The sequence below is a fragment of the Sardina pilchardus genome, chromosome 4, assembly GCF_963854185.1.
Source record: "Sardina pilchardus chromosome 4, fSarPil1.1, whole genome shotgun sequence".
NCBI lineage: Eukaryota > Metazoa > Chordata > Actinopteri > Clupeiformes > Clupeidae > Sardina > Sardina pilchardus.
The window spans coordinates 35,465,918-35,481,542 of NC_084997.1; the positions used below are offsets into that span (position 1 = coordinate 35,465,918).

Below are 15,625 nucleotides of genomic sequence, written 5' to 3' on the forward strand. Positions count from 1 at the left end.
ATAAAGCTATCAACAATGGATTTAAATAAGGAATACAGCCGTACATGTATAAACCGAGTCAGAAGAAGGTTCTGATGAAGATGAAGTGCAGCAGATTCCCCAACAGAATGAATGTGTTAGATTGGTAAGTTTTACATTTCTTAGTATAGTAACTCTCCAAAGTTAGCTGTAATAACGCTAGCATTACAACGTCTCTGCCATAGACCACATATCTAGATACTAGCATCGTAAGAGCAGTTTAACAAGAATTATTAATCGAAGGTATGCAAATGAGAGGGGGTGTATCTAAAGGGGGATGGGCGCCTATTACGTGTTATCTGAGCTCTGTTCAGATTGGACCATTTCAACACGGCTGTTTCTATTTCCCAATTTGCATACGAAAGCAGGCGGGGGACGCGGTAAAGTCTTTGGTGTTGTCCTTTGGACACTGCTTGCAGCCTAAATTGAACAGGAACAAGGTGAATGTGGTTTTGAATTCTAGGACTCCTTTAAACAAATAAATATCCAGGCACAAGGACAAAAGCATGTACACTATAAGTAGCTGAACAATCCTGTAGCTTCCATTATGACATTATACAGTAGCTCATTAAAAATATAGATGTTTTTTTTTTTTATCATCTACTGTATCTGTCTTTCAAACCTTCTGCAGTTCTTGGTGATGCCACTAGGTGGCACCCTATCTTCATGAATGTTTCCTCTGGCTGATTATTCAGTGCTGGAATTCAGCTGCTGAGTGTGGCTTGTTAGCTAATAGTTATCTGTAAATTGTCATCAAACTGCATTGTTCAAAAAAGGTGAAATTCAAAGTGGTTATCAGATCAGTCTTGTAGACATTTTATTGTTTGTGTCAGTATCACACCAGATCACCAGACTGCACAATCTTTGTCTGTTGGCACACATTTGGAAATAAGTGGCGTAAGTAATCAATCAATTTAATAACTTTACATTTACATTAAAGATAAAGTTACGTGAGCTACGGCTCCAATCTTGCTCTGCCCCACCCTCTTTTACCTTCAGCATCCAATAAGGGCAGAGCATTCCTCTGTTCTGAAGTGACACGGTCTGGGGGGAGGAGCAATTGCATCTGTACCACATTCAGGGTTCAAATCTGACCCACATTCATCATTAGCATGCTCGGTCATCATTAGTATACTCAGCCATCATTAGTATACTCGGCCATCATTAGTATGCTCGGCCATCATTAGTATACTCAGCCATCATTAGTATACTCGGCCATCATTAGCATGCTCGGTCATCATTAGTATACTCAGCCATCATTAGTATACTCGATCATCATTAGTACACTCGGCCATCATTAGTATGCTCGGCCATCATTAGTATACTAGGTCATCATTATGCTCGGCCATCATTAGTATACTCGGTCATAATTAGTATACTCATTCATCAATGGTATACTCGTTCATCAAAAGTATACTCGGTCATCAACAGCATACTCATTCATCAATAGTATACTTGGTCATCAATAGTATACTCGGTCATCATTAGTATACTCAGTCATCATTAGTACACTCGGTGTGTTAATAAATCAATACATCTCCTGGTTTAAGTGTGCTACATTCAGCACACCTCCTCATCACACCTACTGGCCTCATGAGAGTCCAGTCTGAGACACCATCAGCTCCATCAGTGCTGCTCTGATGCTACTGAGGACTCACTGGTAGGATCCTCAGAGGAGAGAGACTACAACCAGTATTCATATATGGGAACACTCTCTCAGTGAATGTGTGTGTGAGAGTGTGTAGGTGTGTGTTATTATCAGGGTCAGAGAACGACAGCTCTCCTCTGTCCCAGTCCAGCTGCACTCTGATCCTCTGGAGTTTCTCTGGCTGCACTGTGAGGAGAGTGGAGCGCTGTGGTGCAGCACATGCTCCATATTCACCATCTGTATACCACACATACCAGCATCCACTCACAGCATTATAGTTTCCCTTTCTCTGGGCAGACTCTGTCATTACACCCACATACCACCCTGTGTTCTCTCCAACTTCCACATCCCAGCAGTGAGTCCCTGAGTTAAAGCCCTCAGAGCCCAGCACACTCTTATACTTATGAAACCTCTGTGGGTTATTTCTAACATATCTCACGCTGGTCAGATCCTCAGACAGGATGAGATCTGGGTGTGCAGTGTTGGGATCCAGCGTCACAGGAGCTGCAGAGAGAGAGAACACACACACATGAACATGCAGAACTCAGCATTCCACATGGCAATGAGATCTAAATCAGACATAAAACTACTGTAGATGTACTGCAAAGCGGTAGAAAATATGACTTGTATGTATGTAAATGAGTGTGTGCATGTGTGTTCTTGCTTTTCTGCATGTGTGCTTCTCTGTGTGTGAGTTTTTGCTTGTATGTGTGGTGGGTGTAAAGGGATGCGTGTGTGTATGTCTGCTTGCCTGCCTTTGTGTGTGTGTGTGTCACTTCTGGAGTGTGTGGGAGGGGGGGTAATGGGGCGTGTGTTTTTTTTCATGTGTGTGTGCGTGTTTGTGTGTGTGAGTGCATCCGTGTGGGTGTGTTTGTGCATGCGTGCGTGTATGTGTTTGTGTGTGCAAGTGTGTGTGTGCATGCATTTGCCTCAGGGTGTGTGTGTGTGTGTGTGTGTTTATGTGTGTGTTAAGACCAACATACAAAAAAATAAGGTCCTCCTAGGTCCTACGGTTCTCCAGGTTCCGCCTTAAGGCCCCATCACATTACAGGCGGCATGCGCTGCGCCCACCGCTAGAATACTCTTGGTTGAGGTAACGTTCTAACGATTGTTGTTGTGGTTACCGCTGGGTTCCGCGCAAAAGACCATTGACTTACAGCGCGCCGCGGTCAAAGTTCAACATATTTCAACTTTGACCGCAGTAGCGCAAGAACGGCAAAGATGCCGCTATACTGAGCGCAGCGGCAGACCAGTTCTTGCGCTCTCAACCCATTGAAAGTAATGGGCTTCTAGCGCATGCCGCGTGTGATGTGACGGGCCCTTTACCCTCCTTTCGTGGGGTCCAGTCCGGCAGGGGGGCGACGGATCAAAACCAAAAACAATGCAATGGCAACATGCTATCCATGTGGGGCTACATGCCTACCAAGTTTCATGCACTCCAGTCTTTCAGTCTCTCGGGAATCCTTGACGGATATTTGGCTTGCACAAACAAAAAACTTACTTATATGTCATAATAAAGGTGTTACTGACCAATCATTTTTTTCCAGACCTTGACCTTCAGGTTGCCCAGGTGCTTTGCCACATTGATCAGAGCTCCTGAAACCCTCTCTGGATCCTGCAGTGTGCACTGGGCTCTGGAATAACATTCAGGAGTCAGTGCTGCTGTGGGTTTGGGTTCAGAACCACAGAGAAGAGAGAGAGACAGGAGGCAGATCACTCACCTTTCCACTGTGCTCTTGTAGGTCTGTAGAGAAACAAATAGATTACTGTAGGTCCATACTGTAGATTCATACATGAACACCAATGCCAAGTAATTACCCAAAGGCACTATTATGATCAGCAGCTATGCATGAATATATGCATATCTACCATCAACGTTAGATTTGTTTTTACCTGCAGGAATGTGACATCATCAGCTACCATCTTTTCCTGTATGGCTCTGATAGTGTCTGAAAGAGATGAGATCTCTCTGCTCAACTTCTCAATCTTCCTCTTCATCATCTGACTCTTCTGCTCCTCTTCCTCCCTCAGTGCAGCTATCCTGGCTGCCTCTTCATCTCGTAGAAACTGGTGAAGCTTCTCAAACTCCATCTTCATCTGCTTCTCTGTGTGCTGGGTCTGAGTCTGGAATAACACACATAGTAAGCCACCATGAAGCTGCTGCACAGCCAATCAAATGTCCCCCTCCCCTCTGAGCTTAGTAACATGCTGATTGGCTGAGAGCAGTTCCATTGTGTTTTTCCTGGAGTATTTTTGAGTGCACACACATGGAATAGAGTTCTATATCAGTGTACAGCATGCAAATCCTTCTACGGTATCCAGTGTTTAACTTAAACAATTAGCTTTAACTGAAACACAACGGACAATTTCTTTACCCCAAATTTCTTGACAATGTCTATTGCTGAGATAATTAAGGACCTCATATTTGTCCTTTTTACAAAGCAGTAGTACTTAGAACCCTAGAAAATAAATAATAATTAATTCTATAGAAAAGAAGAAGTTCGGTGTGTTTGATGAGGCTCCAATCTCCCATTGCTCTACACAGCCCAATTTAATCTGCTGTTAACAGACCTCTTGCTCCTGCCAACTGTTACCCCTCCATTCATATCACCCCAGTCCACTAAAGTTCAACACAGTCAGTGATGGTCAACAACAACATGCAGCTGCTACACACATTCAGGAGGACCTCACCTTAACATGTTCAGCGGTTTCATCACAGGAGAGTTTTGCTTCTTCAAAGACCTTCAGCTTCTTCTGTAAGGACTCTAGTTTAATCCTCAGCAGCTCCTGAGGTAAACAGAGAGAGAGAGAGAGAGAGAGAGAAGAGAGAGTGTGTGTGTTACATCCATTGTGTAACTATGCAACAGACTACAGTGTAAAGACTCCACCTGGTGGTGAGTGATGAACATTACAATTACTCCAAGAGGAGGACTTTGCACTTTGACACTGTAGGTGTTGTGCGCCGATTCTTCTCTTTAATACATATCATTTCAAAGAGTCAAGAATGTAACTCACCTTAAGGTCAGCTGCTGCCTCATCTACAGGTTGGAACTTGTGGTTGGTGTGTTTCTTGGAAATCTGACACACCACACACACAGGTTGGTTATCGTCCAGACAGAAAACCTTGAGTTTCTCACTGTGCAGACTACAGAGCACCTCAGACCCTGCTGAAGCTCTCTGACTTCTCTCCCTTAAATAAGCTTCACACAGGCTCCTTAACGCCAGGTTCGGTTGATAGTTTTCTTTAGAGCACTTCCTCCTGCAGTAGGGACATTCTCTGTGTCCTTTGCTCTCCCAGAACTGCTGCAGACAGGCTTTACACACACTGTGAGCGCAGGTTAAAATGACGGGATCCTTGTAGATGTCACAGCACACAGGACAGCAAAATTCCTCTTCAAGCTTTGAAGCCATTTTCCTCTGTGAAAAACTTAATACGTCCGGTTAGTTTTTACTTTCACTTTTAGAGGGTGAAAAAAACGGCGTTAGTTTAAATTAAACCTATGTGTACCATTTCCTGACGTAGATTATCGACCTCTTACATGTCTGTTAACCATAAGAGTTTACATCTCATTCTAAAAATACTTATCATCTAACAAAAATCAGTATCACACCCAATCTGCAGGCTAACTCCGTCTAGCAGGTAAGTAACTTCCTCATTCAGGGAAGTGGGCTGGGCTGGGGAATCTGATTGGCCAGTCTCAAATGAAGTCTCTTTTCCTATTTGCTAGTCATTCAAGTACAGACCAGGGTGTGGGTGTAACTGACTGTGTCTGTCTATAAGGAATGTGTTGTATGAAAGTTATGTGAATAGATTTAAACACAGTCTTGTTCCTACATGACATCTCCAATGTAAACATTAATGTTGGAGAATGATAGCATATACTTTTGAGTTAGAAAATCACATGTTGTATTCTGTAGTACACCACGTGGTCTTGGAGCAGGAGACTCTTTCCAAAGTGAACAGACTCTCATGGGGACTGCTACAGTATGTCTCTTGTGGGGACTATAGTGTAGACAAGCTCATTATTAAGAATTCCCAACGTGTTGGTCTCCAGATGAATAAAGTGACTGTACAATGACCATGAAACATGAAATTATATGATATTCTCTGTATTCTCTATAGTAGCCTATGTTTTCATTAAAAAAAAGTTTACTAAACATGATGCCTGGAATACATCAATAGAATGTGTTACTGTTTACTGTAATGTATCGGATGGTGGGGGTACGTGAGCCAAGTCAGGATGTAGAAGGTGGTACGTGGGATACAAAGTTTGGGAACCGCTGATCATAAAGATTACAGGGTTTTTTCATTCTTTATCTATCTACTGCTGTCTTTCAAACCTTCTTCAGTTCTTGGTGACCGCCACTAGATGCTAGACGATTTCACATTGACCGTAGAGTTAGCGTTTTCACAGGAGGGTGTATGAATCGACATGTTTGACACAGAAAGACTCTCAGATACTTCTGACCTACTTTTGTTGTTAATAGTAATTTGTACATTTCATCAAACTGCATTGTTCAAAAAAGGCTAAATTCAAAGTGGTCTTGTAGACATTTTATTGCTTGTGTCAATATCACACCAGGTCATCAGACTACACACTCTGTGTCTGTTGGCACACATTTTGAAATAAGTGGCTTAAATAGAATGCATTCTATCACTTTAAGTAATCAATCAATCTAATTTACATTGGAGTTGAAGTTATGTGAGCCAAAGTATGACTCCAATGTTGCTCTGCCCCTCCCTCTTTTACTTTCAGCATCCAATCAGAGCATTACTCTATTCTGAGGTGACGTAGACTGTGTGTGTGTGTGTGTGTGTGTGTGTGTGGGGGGGGGGTTGTTGACTGTGGTGCAAATGCATTCAGGGTTCAAAACTGACCGACGGTCATCAATAGTATACTCTGTCATCATTAGTATACTCGGCCATCATTAGTAGGCTATACTCGGTCATCATTAGCAAACTCGGTCATCATTAGCATACTGTACTTGGTCATCAATATACTCATCATTAGTATACTCAGTCATCATTAGTATACTCAGTCATCATTAGTATACTCGGTGTGTTAATGAATCAATGCATCTCCTTGTTTAAGTGCGCTATATTCAGCACAGCTCCACAATCACACCTACTGGCCTCATGAGAGTGCAGTCAGAGACACCATCAGCTCCATCAGTGCTGCTCTGATGCTACTGAGGACTCACTGGTAGGATCCTCAGAGGATAGAGACTACAGCCAGTATACATATATGGGAACACTCTCTCAGTGAATCTGTGTGTGAAAGTCTGTAGGTGTGTGTTATTATCAGGGTCAGAGAATGTCAGCTCTCCTCTGTCCCAGTCCAGCTGCACTCTGATCCTCTGGAGTTTCTGCTGCACTGTGAGGAGAGTGGGGGACTGAGGAGGAGCACGTGCTTTATATGCAGCACCATCATACCACACACACCAGCGTCCACTCATGGAGGTGTAGTCTCCTTTCCTCTGGTGAGACTCTGTCATCACACCCACACGCCACCATGTGTTCTTTCCAACCTCCACATCCCAGCAGTGAGTCCCTGAGTTGAAGCCCTCAGAGCCCAGGACACTGCGATACTCATCAAACCTCTGTGGGTTATGTTTAACAGCTCTCACGCTGGTCAGATCCTCAGACAGGATGAGATTTGGGTGTGCAGTGTTGGGATCCAGAGTCACAGGAGCTGCAGAGAGAGAGAACACACACATGAACATGCAGAACACTCAGCATTCCTCACGGCAATGAGATCTAAATCAGACATAAAACTAGATGTACTGCCAGGCGCGTAGGAACGTAGTAAGCATTGGGGGGGGACAAGAATGAGGTCTGTCACGCCGAATTTTTTTTATATTAATAAATAAAGGGGGGCGAATTATAAGTCACACAAGAGATAAAAACCTATTGCTGAAGTTTTAATGGCCCTCTGTAAGATGCCGTTTTGAAGTTGAAGTTTGAGTTATGTCAGCTGACAGATGGATGCGCGTTTTGGGCACAATGAATGGGTTTGCCCTTAGTTTAAATGGAGACGCAGGGAGAGCGTGCTGTGGCCAGAGCCATATAAATTATATGGCTCTGGCTGTGGCTATTGTTACCTATGCAGCCAGCTCAACAAAGTTACGTGGTTAGAAGATTCCTGCTGCATTGCCGTGACCATTTCCTTGTGGATTTTTGTCATTGGAATACAGCTAACGAACGCGAAAGCTGAGATTGCGTTGCACATCAGTGTTGGAACGACTAGGCTACTCAACAAACTGTGAAATAAACATTGTTTTTCGTGTCTGGGAGATCTCGTCGTCGTTTTGGACTGTCGGATTATTATGCTTATTGTTTGGACTTATGGACACTGAACTTTGGGGGGGGGGGCTTTGTGTTAATTAGTATGTCGGGCCTTCACCTCAGCGCGTAAGTTGCGCGCTAGGTGGCCACGAACTCATTGCTTAATTTGTGACTCAATACAGTGTGTAGCCTATTCATAATGCCTTTGTGTTTTTTTCATTTGTTAGATTATGGCATGTTTGACAAAGTTTGTAAACAGGCTTTCTGCCCGTTTATCTTAAGTCAACCGAGGTTATCAACGCAGTTGCTCATATCCGCCCATAACCTTATGCTATATGTGCGTCGTGACAGTGTCTAGATTATAATACGAGGCAAATTGTTACACATATCATTTTAAAAGCATATAATAGGATGAACAAAGTGTATGGACTTGCTAAATCCAGGTAAGCAGATAATTAGGCTATGTGCCACGTCCGATTTCGCAAGTGCCTACATTTAAAAATTGACAGCCGTCTGTAAGACTATGGCTAAAACTTATTTAGGCTATTGTAGACTACTGTATTCACCCACAATAGGCTATCCTCTTAACCATTTCGAAAAGAATGAAAGAAGGCCGTAGACTAAATATATGGACTGCGAGAGTAGCAGCTTTCAGACACTCAAGGTGAGGAAGTGCTGCATGCTGCATTATTGAGACGGGCTTCGTTTCGGGAAACATTCTTAAAACACAATGTGAAAGACCTCCGATGCGCACTGATATAGTTATGCTATAGTTAGCTATAGTTATGGGGCCGTAACTCAGGAGGATATAATTGAGCCTAAGAAATCAACAACATCTGTACTTTTCAGCGTTTTTCTTTCGGGAAGGGGTCCAACATTGCGGGTGTCCCGACCCCCCCGACGCCCCCGGTTCCTACGCGCCTGTGTACTGCAAAGCGGTACAAAATATGACTTTTATGTATGTAAATGAGTGTGTGCATGTGTGTTCTTGCTTTTCTGCATGTGTGCTTCTCTGTGTGTGAGTTTTTGCTTGTATGTGTGGTGGGTGTAAAGGGATGCGTGTGTGTATGTCTGCTTGCCTGCCTTTGTGTGTGTGTGTGTCACTTCTGAAGTGTGTGGGAGGGGGGGTAATGGGGCGTGTGTTTTTTTCATGTGTGTGTGCGTGTTTGTGTGTGTGTGGGGGTGTGAGTGCATCCGTGTGGGTGTGTTTGTGCATGCGTGCGTGTATGTGTTTGTGTGTGCAGGTGTGTGTGTGTGTGTGTGCATGCGTATGCCTCAGTACTGTATGTATGTGTGTGTCTTTGTGTGTGTGTGTGTGTGTGTGTGTTTATGTGTGTTAAGACCAACATACAAAAAAAATATGGTCCTCCTAGGCCCTACGGTTCTCCAGATTCACCAAAAACGTTTCCACCTTACCCTCCTTTCGGGGGGTCCAGTCCGGCAGGGGGCGACGGATCAAAAACAATGCAATGGCGACATGCTATCCATGTGGGACTACATGCCCACCAAGTTTCATGCACTCTCGCACAAAAAAACTGACTAAACCTATATGTCATAATAAAGGTGTTACTGACCAATCATTTTCTTCCAGATCTTGACCTTCAGGTTGTCCAGGTGTTTCTCCACATTGATCAAAGCTCCTGAAACCCTCTCTGGATCCTGCAGTGTGCACTGGGCTCTGGAATAACATTCAGGAGTCAGTGCTGCTGTGGGTTTGGGTTCAGAACCACAGAGAAGAGAGAGACAGGAGGCAGATCACTCACCTTTCCACTGTGCTCCTGTAGTTCTGGAGAGAAACAAATAGATTAGGTCCATACTGTACATTCATACATGAACACCAATGCCAAGTAATTACCCAAAGGCACTATTATGATCAGCAGATATGCATGAATATATGCATATCTACCACCAACATTAGATTTGTTCTTACCTGTAGGAATTTGATGGCATCAGCTCCCATCTTCTCCTGTATGGCTCTGATAGTGTCTGAAAGAGATGAGATCTCTCTGCTCATCTTCTCAATCTTCTCCTTCATCATCTGACTCTTCTGCTCCTCTTCCTCCATCAGTGCAGCTATCCTGGCTGCTTCTTCATCTCGTAGAAACTGGTGAAGCTTCTCAAACTCCTCCTTGATCTGCTTCTCTGTGTGCTGGGTCTGAGTCTAGAATAACACACATAATAAATCACCATAAAGGTGCAGTCTGTCTTTCTAATGAAAGGAAATTGATATTTAACTTGCACAGCCAATCAAGTGAGCCTCAGTGAGGATTTAGGCCCGAGGAGCTACCCTCCCTGCTGCTAGTCTTAGTCCTGCCACAACATGAATAACTACTGATATACAGTATGTGTTGAAGCAGATCGGCTTCAAATCCATCTAATTATAACTTTAGCTACACATCTAGTATTCAACTTACACAATTAGCTTTAATTGAAACACAATGGACAATTTCTTTACCCAACATTTCTTGACAATGTCTATTGCTGTGATAATATAAGACGTCTTATTTGTTACTTTTACAAAGCAGTAGTGTTACTTATAGAACATACAGTGCCTATAGAAAGTCATCATACCCTTTTGAAATAGCTACTTTTTTTGTCTTACAGCCTGAAATCAAAACCCATTTAAAAAAATGGGGAATAACAGGGTTGGAAAAGTCATCATACCCCTGACTTAATTCTTTGTAAAGCTTCCTTTTGCTTTCATTACAGCCATCAATCTGTTTGGATATGTCTCTATTATAGCTTTGCACACCTAGATAGGGGAATATTTGCCCAATTTTCCGTGCAGAAATGTTAAAATTCAGTCAAATTCTGTAGGGAATGGCGATGGACTGCTCTCTTCAAGTCAATCCACAGATTTTCTATAGAATTTAAGTCAGGGCTCTGACTTCGCCACTCAAGGATATTCACCATCCTATCCTTAAGCCACTGCTTTGTTCTTTTGCCAGTATGCTTAGGATCATTGTCGTTTTGGAAGGCGAATGACCTGCCCATCTTCAGTTGTCTAGGAGAGGGACGCAGGTTTTCCTTAAGAATGTGGGTGTACTTGGCAGCATCCATTTTCCCTTCTATCCTGACCAATTGCCCAGTCCCCGCTGAAGAGAAACATCCCCACAACATAATGTTGCCCCCACCATGTTCACACTAGGTATGGTGTGTTTTGGGTGGTGTACTGTGTTGGTTTTCACCAAACATTGCACTTGGAGTTCAGTGCAAAAAAACATCTGGAATATTCTGCTACCATGTGGAAAAAGCTTTTATGGTCAGATGAGACTAAGATCGAACTTTTTGGAGACTAAGATTGAAGTTTTTGGACTGAGCTCCAGGCGCTAACCAAACACACCCAAAACACACCATACCTACTGTGAAGCATGGTGGGGGCAACATTATGTTTTGGGGATGTTTCTCTTCAGCAGGGACTGGGCAATTGGTCAGGATAGAAGGGAAAATGGATGCTGCCAAGTACACCCAAATTCTTGAGGAAAACCTGCGTCCCTCTCCTAGACAGCTGAGGATGGGGAGGTCATTCGCCTTCCAACACGACAATGATCCTAAACATACTGCCAAAAGAACAAAGCAGTGGCTTAAGGATAGAATGGTGAATATCCTTGAGTGGCAAAGTCAGAGTCCTGACTTAAATCCTATAGAAAATCTGTGGATTGACTTGAAGAGAGCAGTCCATCGCCATTCCCTACAGAATTTGACTAAATTTTAACATTTCTGCATGGAAAATTGGGCAAATATTCCCCTATCTAGATGTGCAAAGCTATAATAGAGACATATCCAAACAGATTGATGGCTGTAATGAAAGCAAAAGGAAGCTTTACAAAGTATTAAGTCAGGGGTATGATGACTTTTCCAACCCTGTTATTCTAGTTTTACATTTTTTATTAATTTTCAGAACTGTTGACTTTTTTTTTCATTATTATGATGTTGTACAGCTAAATTTGTAAATAAAACTGGAAAAGATTTTTTTTAAAATGGGTTTTGATTTCAGGCTGTAAGACAAAAAAGTAACTATTTCAAAAGGGTATGATGACTTTCTATAGGCACTGTAAACATCAAATATAATGAATGTTATAGAAAATAAGAAGTTCAGTGTATTTGATGAGGTTCTAATCTTCCTCTGCTCTACAGTCTAATCTGCTGTTATCAGGCCTCCTGTTCCTGCCAACTGTTACCCCTCCATTCATATCACTGCAGTCCACTAAAGTTCATCATCAGTCAGTGATGCTCCACAACATTCTCATGCTGCTTGCTACACACATTCAGGAGGACCTCACCTTCACATGTTTAGCTGATTCATCACAGGAGAGTTTTGCTTTTTCAAAGACCTTCAGCTTCTTCTGTAAGGACTCTAGTTTAATGCTCAGCAGCTCCTGAGGTAAACACAAACAGAGAGAGAATGTGTGTGAGTGTGTGTGTGTGTGTGTGTGAGTGTGAGTGTGAGTGTGAGTGTGAGAGTGAGTGAGTGAGTGAGTGAGTGAGTGAGTGAGTGAGTGAGTGAGTGAGTGAGTGAGTGAGTGATAGATAGAGAGAGAGAGAGAGAGAGAGAGGAAGAGGGAGAGAGAGAGAGAGAGAGAGAGAGAGGAAGAGAGAGAGAGAGAGGAAGAGAGAGAGAGCGTTATGACCATCAGTATCCATTGTGTAAGTAACTATGAATCAGAGTACAGCCGCGGTTCCCAAACGTTTTCCCCACGCTGCGCACCACCTGCTACAGTACGTCCTGACTCGGCTCGCGTGCCCCACCATCAGACACATTAAAAAGGAACACGTTCTATTGACGCATTCCAGGCATCATGTTTAATAGGCCGCCTTTTTAAATGAAAACGTAGCCTACTACTATAGAGTTTACAAATGATTTCCATTCAATTCATGTTTCCATATCATTATAGCCCAATTCAAATGATTTATTAATTAAATTACAGAAATTCATTTTTATCACCTCTCCGCAATAGCCTTTTTATCTTGCGTACCGCCAGTTTGGGAATTCCTGGAGTACACAGTAAAGACTTCACCTGGTGGTGAGTGATGGACATTACAATTGTTCCAGACATGAGACTGGCCCTTTCCGAAACGTGCCCCTAAACCCTCCCCCTACACACTTCCCCTTCGTTTGCGCGTTCACGCGAGGGTCCGCCACATTGAGTAGCCTATCATCCAAAACAAAATTTGAGTCGAGTGAAGTGCCAGAGAATGGCCCTTTCAGAAACGTGCCCCTAGACCCTAGCCCTACACACTTTCACTTCATTTGCGCGTTCACGCGAGGGTCCGCCACATTGAGTATTATCCAAAACGAATTTTTAGTCGAGTGAAGTGCCTAGGGAGAGGGGCTACCACGCCTCCAGGAGCAAGTCAGCATGGATGCTGGCCCTTTCCGAAACGGATCCCTACTCACTTCGACTCGGTTAGCGAGTGAACTTCCTTTCCAAGTCCACTCGTGGGTGCGGAGAACACTCGCATTTGAAGGGTTAGGGGATTAAAACAGCGCTACATTTCGGATGCGCTTGAAGGGAGAAGGAAGTTGACGTCATATTCGTTTTCATAGAAATTATGAAGCCAAAATATATTAAATCGCCAATTAAGATGTTCTGGACACCCCTGTGTATTAGGATATACATCCCTCCTCTCTCCTTTCATTACTATGAGTGAGGAGTTGCATTTGATGCTTTATTTAACATCAAATTATAAAAGTGCTGTAAATGCGACCTGCACATGTGTTTAAATATTACAGCCTACTTCTGTACGATCTTGCACATTTTACTGAGTATCAAACTAAACATGAGTTGTTACAATGTAGCTTAAAACACGCTTTTGTCTGTAAATGCTGTCACACGGACCAAAAAACAACTGGCAGGGAGATACCCGAGCTGCACGAACACTTGAAAACAGTTGCACCTGCGTTTCAAGACAGCATCGATGCTGACTTGCTCCTGGAGGCGTGGTAGCCCCTCTCCCTAGGCACTTCACTCGTCTCGAAATTCGTTTCGGATGATACTTAATGTGGCGGACCCTCGCGTGAACGCGCAAACGAAGTGGAAGTGTGTAGGACTAGGGTTTAGGGATCCGTTTCGGAAAGGGCCAATGTCTTGAAACGCAGGTGCAACCGTTTTCAAGTGTTCGTGCAGCTCGTGTATCTCCCTGCCAGTTGTTTTTTGGTCCGTATGACAGCATTTACAGACAAAAGCGTGATTTAAGCTACATTGTAACAACTCGTGTTTAGTTTGATACTCAGTAAAATGTGCAAGATCGTACAGAAGTAGGCTGTAATATTTGAACACATGTGCAGGTCGCATTTACAGCACTTTTGTGATTTGATGTTAAATAAAGTATAAAATGCAACTCCTCACTCGTAGTAATGAAAGGAGAGAAGAGGGATGTATATCCTAATACACAGGGGTGTCCAGAACATCTTAATTGGCGATTTAATATATATTGCCTTCATAATTTCTATGAAAACTAATATGACGTCAATTTCCTTCTCCCTTCAAGCGCATCCGAAATAACCCCTAACCCTTCAATGCGAGTGTTCTCCGCACCCACGAGTGGACTTGAAAAGAAAGTTCACTCGCTAACCGAGTCGGAGTGAGTAGGGACTTCGTTTCGGAAAGGGCCGAAGACGTTCTTCTCTTTAACACAAATTATTGCAAAGATTCAAGAATGTGACTCACCTTAAGGTCAGCTGCTGCCTCATCCAAAGGCTGGAACTTGTGGTTGGCGTGTTTTCTTGAGTCTCTGCACACCAGACACACAGGCTGTTTATCCTCCAGACAGAAGAGCTTGAGTTTCTCACCGTGCAGACTGCAGAGCACCTCAGACCCTGCTGAAGCTCTCTGACTTCTCTCCCTTAAATAAGCTTCACACAGGTTCCTTAATGCCATGTTAGGTTGATAGTTTTCTTTAGAGCACTTCCTCCTGCAGTAGGGACATTCTCTGGATCCTTTTTTCTCCCAGAACTGCTCCAGACAGGCTTTACAGATGCTGTGAGAGCAGCTCAAAATGGCAGGATCCTTGTAGATGTCACAGCACACAGGACAGCAAAACTCCTCTTCAAGGTTTGAAGCCATTTTCTCCCGTGAAAATCTTAACTCGTCCGGTTAGTTTCTACTTTCACTTTTAACAGCTAAGACAATTGTGGTTTAGTCTAAATGACCCCTGTGTGTAGCCTACCACTTCCTGGCATAGATTATCCACCTCTTACACATCTGTTAACTACAAGAGTTAATATCTCAGTCTGAAATTACCTCTGATCAAACAACAATCAGTATCTCACCCAATCTGCATGCTCAAAGGTAACTTCCTTATCCAGGGAAGTGGGTGGAGCTGTTTGTTTTTTTAGGGGAACCTGATTGGCCACTCTCAAATGAAGTCTATTTTTTGCTGCTAGTCATTCCAGTACAGACCAGGGTGTGGGTGTAACTGACTGTGTCTGTCTATAATAAATGCATTGTATGAAAGTTCTGTGAACAAATTTAAACACAGTTTTGTTCCTCACATGACATCTCCAATGTAAATATTAATGTTACAGAATGATAGCATACACGTTTGAGTTACAAAAATCACAAGTTGTATTCTGTAGTACACCACATGGTCTTGGAGAAGGAGACTCTTTCCAAAGTGAACAGACTCTTCTGGGGACTGTTATGTCTCTAATGTGGACTATAGACAAGCTC

The 15,625-nt window shown here is 43.1% G+C and overlaps 2 protein-coding genes across 2 annotated transcripts; both read right to left on the bottom strand.

Moving 5' to 3' along the window:
- Nucleotides 1-855: 855 nt before the first annotated feature.
- LOC134079145 (E3 ubiquitin-protein ligase TRIM35-like) lies at nucleotides 856-5,309 on the bottom strand. Its single transcript, XM_062535327.1, has 6 exons — nucleotides 4,682-5,309; nucleotides 4,358-4,453; nucleotides 3,560-3,790; nucleotides 3,388-3,410; nucleotides 3,197-3,300; nucleotides 856-2,170 (listed from the first exon to the last, which is right to left on the bottom strand). The coding sequence occupies exons 1-6, from the start codon at nucleotides 5,075-5,077 to the stop codon at nucleotides 1,662-1,664; spliced, it is 1,359 nt and encodes a 452-aa protein (XP_062391311.1). The 5' UTR covers nucleotides 5,078-5,309; the 3' UTR covers nucleotides 856-1,661.
- A 952-nt stretch (nucleotides 5,310-6,261) lies between these two features.
- LOC134079148 (E3 ubiquitin-protein ligase TRIM39-like) lies at nucleotides 6,262-15,233 on the bottom strand. The gene is made up of 6 exons (XM_062535331.1): nucleotides 14,624-15,233; nucleotides 12,236-12,331; nucleotides 9,883-10,113; nucleotides 9,716-9,738; nucleotides 9,527-9,630; nucleotides 6,262-7,359 (listed from the first exon to the last, which is right to left on the bottom strand). Exons 1-6 carry the CDS (start codon nucleotides 15,017-15,019, stop codon nucleotides 6,854-6,856), a joined length of 1,356 nt encoding a protein of 451 aa, XP_062391315.1. The 5' UTR covers nucleotides 15,020-15,233; the 3' UTR covers nucleotides 6,262-6,853.
- Nucleotides 15,234-15,625: the final 392 nt, after the last annotated feature.

Coding starts and splice junctions, on each gene's coding strand:
- LOC134079145 (XM_062535327.1), bottom strand. CDS start 5,077: ATGGCTTCAAAGCTTGAAGAGGAATTTTGCTGTCCTGTGTGCTGTGAC. Junction 4,454..4,681: donor AGGCAGCAGCTGACCTTAAG/GTGAGTTACATT, acceptor TGTTTACCTCAG/GAGCTGCTGAGGATTAAACT. Junction 3,301..3,387: donor TACAAGAGCACAGTGGAAAG/GTGAGTGATCTG, acceptor ATGTTATTCCAG/AGCCCAGTGCACACTGCAGG.
- LOC134079148 (XM_062535331.1), bottom strand. CDS start 15,019: ATGGCTTCAAACCTTGAAGAGGAGTTTTGCTGTCCTGTGTGCTGTGAC. Junction 12,332..14,623: donor AGGCAGCAGCTGACCTTAAG/GTGAGTCACATT, acceptor TGTTTACCTCAG/GAGCTGCTGAGCATTAAACT. Junction 9,631..9,715: donor TACAGGAGCACAGTGGAAAG/GTGAGTGATCTG, acceptor ATGTTATTCCAG/AGCCCAGTGCACACTGCAGG.